The following is a 6,000-nucleotide window of genomic DNA, read 5'->3' on the forward strand; positions in this document are numbered from 1 at the left end:
CTTAGAATTTCTTCAGCACTTACTGAAATACACAACAAATATATGCCACATGAATAAATAATATGTAAGTGAATCCATTCATAATCTTCCACCTTAATGACTAATAAAAATACTAGTAAATTAGCTGGCCTGGGCTTAGTCTACAACATGCAACTAAGTTTACAAGTTTAGTAGCCTATGCACAAGGGCTCCAAATCTAAAAGCTGTCCGTCCCCCCAACCAAATGAGCTAAATGGCACAGGTAAACCTACTTAAGAATTATCCCTGGCTCCAAAAGGAAGTAGCCTTACTTTTTCCTAAAAAATTAAATGCATTATCTCAATACTGTCTATAAAGCAGTCACTCCACTCAGTTCTCATCACTCTGTGTAGTTCCTTATCCTACTCTAAATTCTTCATAGCACTTGTCGCTAGCTGAAATTGTTATTTTTCTGTTCATTTGTTTATTTTCTCTTCCTGTCCATAGTATTTTAAGCTCCATAAGAACAGGGACCTGGTCTGTCTTTACACCACTGTACACCGAGAGCACAAATGGCTGTGTGCTCAATAAAAACTTGTCAAATGACCACAACTACTCGGGTAATTTACTTTAAGGTCACCAAGTACACATAACATCAAGTCATACCAATAAATCAGTAAGTCCAATGCAACAGTAAACACAAAATAAATTATTACTCTGTTCCTGGGTAAGAATGATCTTAAAATTGTATCAGCTTTCAGCTTGAAAGGTTTGATAAAGTTTGATTTGGAAGACAGGTAATTTTTATGTATTTTTATGGAGAATTTTTATGAAAGACAAACACTACAACAAAAACAATATGACAAAAGGAGCAAAACCACTGCTGTGGATTACCAGGAAACATGAGTAAGAGGCTTGGCTTTGCCCAGTGCAGGTACCTTATCTTATTCTGGGAGTTTTTCTACCTAAAAAGCATCACAAGATGATGCCTTTTTGAAGCTTCCAGCAAAGATCATAACTATGTCATGTTTTCCCATAAAACTTCTAAAGTACTTCATGACTCTTCAAGAGATTTTGGGTTGCAGGGTATCTCAATTTAAGGGGGGGATGGACAGTTCAAAGTTACAACTGTGAAAAACTGGTAAGTTCTCAAATACTTAAAGGGAAACATTACATATAAAACAGCTGCTTCTTCAACACTTCCAATTCAATAACCTGAATACCAACTTTTTCCAAAGATAATTATTTCTACACAATTTTATTCTACACCTAATTTTCTCACTCATACTTGTCTACAAAAGCTCCAAAAACAGTCAACTTTTCAGAGGGGCAGTATTCAAATAAACAGGGATGAAATAAAACATGATCTCAATACAGTGATACATTTCTGGAGTTGAAGACCAGAAAGTTCTAAACCTACGGTAATTAGCCAAAGTAAAAATTTTCCAATTTTGCAAGTGACTGTGATTAAGCAGTAGCTGAAAGTAAAAATGCAGGACTACTATCAAGGGAACACTAATCAACAACTATATTCAGCAATGTCTTGGTAATTTTTATTTTACAATTAAGGTAACATTGAATGCAGAGAAATAACAAGACCACAAAAGTAAAATTACATCACCAAGTCTAAGAAGCTACTCTGCCCAATCTTGAGAAATACAACTTAACGAAACAGTTAGGGGCTGGGCAAATCCCAGCACTTTGCGAGGCCAAAGGACGAGGATCCCTTGAGGCCAGGAATTCAAGACCAACCTGAGCAATACAGCAAGACCCCGTCTCTACCAAAAAAAAAAAAAAAAAAAAAAAAAAACCACAACAACAAAAAAACATCAGCTGGAACTATAGGAAGGTGGAAAACACAAAGAAAAAAAACAAAACAAAAACACAGTTGGGTACATTCATTCACTTGCAGTTTTTTTCCTACTTTTGGAAGCTGGTATCCTCTTTCTTGAGACTGGAAAAGCAGGATGGGAAATACTACTTTAGCACACTTCAGAAATGGATAGTGTTTCTCCCCCAGCCACTTGCCACCTTCCACACACATTCTAACATACACTCGTTTATTTTCTACCTTGAAAGGCTCAGAGTACATCAGCATGGTAGGGAAACAACACCTGTTGCCCATGATGTCTCCATTCTGTTGTGTTAAAGACTTATAGAATGGATATGAGGAAACCATTTGACATGATGGAACTGTTCTAAAACTGGGTTGTGGGGATGGCTGCACAACTCTTTAAAATGACTAGAAATCATTGATTTGCACACTTACAATGGGTGTTATAAGTAAATTATCATTCACACCTGCAATGCAGGAGGATCACCTGAGGTCAGGCGTTCAAGACAAGCCTGGGCAACAGGGCGAAACCTTGTCTCCACAAAAAATACAAAAATGTGCCGCATGTGGTGGTGCACACCCATAGTCCCAGCTACTCAGGAGGTTCAGGTAGAAGAATCGCTTGAGTCAGGGAGGTTGAGGCTGTAGGGAGCCACGATCAAGCCACTGCCCTCTAGCTTGGATGACAGAGCAAGACCCTGTCTCCAAAAAAAAGGATATACATAACCAGAAAGGCATCAAGAGTAGACTGTCTAGTTAGAAAAACAAGTGTATCAAAGAACCAAAGAAACCCAACACATATTGACAATACATCTAAAATACAGATCTCTCCTGCTGCCCCTGAACCTCCACACAGCCTAGACCACCTTCTTCCCTTAACAGATTCCTTAAGACCATCTCATCTTTCATTCTGCTCTATTGCTGCTCCAAAAAGAAGAAAAAAGACTTCATTCTCAGTCACCTTAACACTTCCACCTGCAGAATTAAAAGTATCTGATGTACATGGTAATAGTGAAAAGGTGACAGGTGATTTTGTAAAAACTAATTATCCTTGTCCAAAAGAAATGGAGAAAGAATCCTTCTAACTGATTCCCTAAGCCAGACCCCTCCTTCCATAGAGCCTTTATAATTGGAATTATGGTCATTCCCATACATGGTTTATCAACTTTTTAACACTCCCCTCTCCTCTGTCCAATCCCTTCAACAGCATCTTTCATATCCTACGAATTTAATAAGTGTTCTTTAGACGAATGGCAGTATTTTCCCGATCAAATCAGCAATATCAACTCTACCCTCAAAGGGCAAATACAGTTCTCTATCATACTGGCCTACCACTAACTCACAGGCGGTTTCCTTGGTTGACTGGTAGATGATGGTGACAGTGACGAGAATGATCAAAAACTGCCAAATAACCACCGGCTAGCCAACTAGCTAGAATTGTTAAAATACATAACACCAGCTCAGAGCAATGAAACAGAAGTTCTGTGCCCCGAAACAAATTCTTCTAAAAAGCACAAATATTTGCCTATTATCCAGCATTCAAAACACAAGTTTTCCACTGCTATCAATCAATACCAAGTCTGATTAAACCTACACAAGACACAAAATGTCAAGTTCATATTCAAACCTTTGAGGTACAAAAAAAATACAAGAAGCCCAAGAAAAAAACATGGCAGTAACCCGTATCACAAAGAGATTAACCAACAGTTAACACACGAGACAGGATAGGATGAAAACCTGTCAAACTCACTTCTGCACACAAAACCTGTTCATAATGTAGGAAAACCAAAACGTTATTTGTATTCCAACCAATGATGACTTCTGAATAGCTCTAGAACACCAAAATATTGACAATAACCAAATTGAAACAAATTGTGGCCAGCTAAGAGTGTCATGAATGGACACAGTTTTCAGTCCTCATACCTGTTAAATCTGTACTCAAATCCTATTAAATGGCATCAGAAAAGTACTCGAAGACCCTTAAAGTACATGTCTTTTCTTGTTCCTGAATAGACTCTAAAATATTTTCATTGTGAATAATTCAGTATTTTTAAGCTAAGTTTCAACTGTCATCTGTGGCTCTGAAAAAACTTTAAACATATATACTGTTTCCAAAAGTCAAAACCTTCCATGTGCTTCCGAAAAATTGATGAGTAAGGTTTTTAAAAATACATGTTAAAAACCGAAATGCATTTCATTATGAGATAATCATTCCCAGCAATAAATCAGACATAAACTTCTGAATTTGGTTTACGTTTCTCTTCATCAGTAAGGTTCTCAAGTTCTTAGGAGTTTCCTAGTCATTTACTTGAACACCATCTACGGTAACATTCAAAGCAAAACCACAATAAAGAGGTTTGGCCTCTGAGGGATTCTACATGTAAAAAACATTACTCATAAATAATATACAATCACTACTGCTTTAAGTAACAAATACATTTCTAAAAACTTTCACGCCATTTGATGGAATTCCCTATTTTAGACAGCAAAACAAAATCTATGAAACTACTGATGCGTGTTTTTTACTCTAGATATATTCCACGATAATACAAAACAGCAACAAAAATGCACTTAAAACAACGTATGGGGTAATATTTTTAGCTGAGTATTTTTATTCAAAGGTCTCATTATTCAAAGAGTGCAATTCACAGAAACAACAATTAGGCCATTAATCCCAGAGTTAGATTATTTTGGGTTGCCCAATAATCTTATTTAATCCCAGGTATAAATAAACCAATGAAATCTTAACTTGACATATTCATCTAATCAAAGAACAATATCCAGTTGGCACTGTGAAGTACTACTACACAGTCATACTGGAATGTCACCAATTCAAAAACAAGTACCTGATAAAATGAGACTTTTGGCAATCAACTGTAATGTTCTAAAGGATTCACCAAAAACTCATTCTGTCTCTCACACAAGCCAATGCCTGTTCACTAAATGACACGAAGAACAGTTTAACTTCAAACTCTAACGCCAATGAAACAAATTCCAGACACAAATTACAACATGACCGGAAGACTACAAAATCAGTCTTGACATTTTATCCAAGTATTTATGAATGTTACATCTAAAGTAGTTCAACTCGTTTTAATATCACAGTTTACGACCTTCATCAAAATGGAAAGGAATTCTTTCAACATTCTTTTAATCATAACAGAGCTTTAAACACAAACTTCCATATAGTTACTGCCCATTTCACCATTTTACAAAATCGTCCCCCATCACCACCCCACATAAGCTAGTCAAAGGAAAAAAAACAAAACAAAACTGACAGCTCAGCCTCCCACAAAATGCACTTAGTTTATCAAATACCGACGTTTATTTTCCAGTGCAAGAAAGTAACAGACATTTGCAGCTCAAGACAGGAAAAGCACAGCCAGCCTTACTACCCCCCCCCAAATTTCTCAGACAAGAGAAAAATAACTCGGGACAGGCAAATTAAAACCATTCTACACATGGCAAAAATATAAAAGGTCTATGTCCTACAATCCATAGCGATAGTACTGCTTCCTCTCTTCCCCAGCCAATACCAATAAGCCAATAGACACAAGTGTCAAATAAATTCAGTGTCTGTTTGAAATAAGATGAAAACCTGGGAAAATTCCCTCCCATAAATTATTTAGTGAACACAAGGCTTTTCACCCAACACCTAATACACTCAACCCAAAAACACACACAACCCACCCCCAAATGCAAAAAAAGCCTTCATCAACAAGTTGAAAGAGGGCAGAAAGTAAGGTTCACTACCCTCTCCCTCACTTTAAAAAAAAAAAAAAAACAACCAAGTCCTTTAACAAAAGGTAACACAGATCTTCAAGTACCTGGTGGAGGTGCCTTTCCTCACATCGCAGATGCTGCATTTAAAGGCTTCAGCACTGTTTCTGAAGGTGCAGACGCTACAATCCCAAAACCCCTCGTCTGCAGCAGGTTTCGCTTGTCTTTTTGGCCTTCAGAGGAGTGGAGAGTGGGGGGAAAGGGAGGGAAGAGGCAGGGAGCAGGAAAACGGGGGAGAGACAGCAAAACACAGGCGCGGGTGAGCCGTCGTAATTTCGCAGGAATCCAATGCTGGAAACTTCGCTCGAGCGACCACCCACCCACCCTTTCCGGGTACTGGAAGAGGGAGCGAGGAAGGGAAGGGGGCGCCCCCACTGGCACCCTGCAAGCCCCGGGCCCGGGCCGGATAGCCTTGCACACCAGGCGGT

The 6,000-nt window shown here is 38.3% G+C and overlaps 1 protein-coding gene across 1 annotated transcript in view; it reads right to left on the reverse strand.

The window, feature by feature from the left end:
- Window positions 1-6,000, reverse strand: part of RYBP (RING1 and YY1 binding protein) — a 71,603-nt gene that overhangs the window by 63,187 nt on the left and 2,416 nt on the right. Inside the window, exons 3-4 of the mRNA XM_011937261.1 lie at window positions 5,893-5,954; window positions 5,620-5,745 (exon numbers count right to left, since the gene is read on the reverse strand). Coding sequence (XP_011792651.1) covers window positions 5,620-5,745; window positions 5,893-5,954 — 188 coding nt within the window. The remainder of the gene's footprint in view (window positions 1-5,619; window positions 5,746-5,892; window positions 5,955-6,000) is intronic.

Source organism: Colobus angolensis, unplaced genomic scaffold (genome assembly GCF_000951035.1).
Source record: "Colobus angolensis palliatus isolate OR3802 unplaced genomic scaffold, Cang.pa_1.0 Scaffold160, whole genome shotgun sequence".
Lineage (NCBI taxonomy): Eukaryota > Metazoa > Chordata > Mammalia > Primates > Cercopithecidae > Colobus > Colobus angolensis.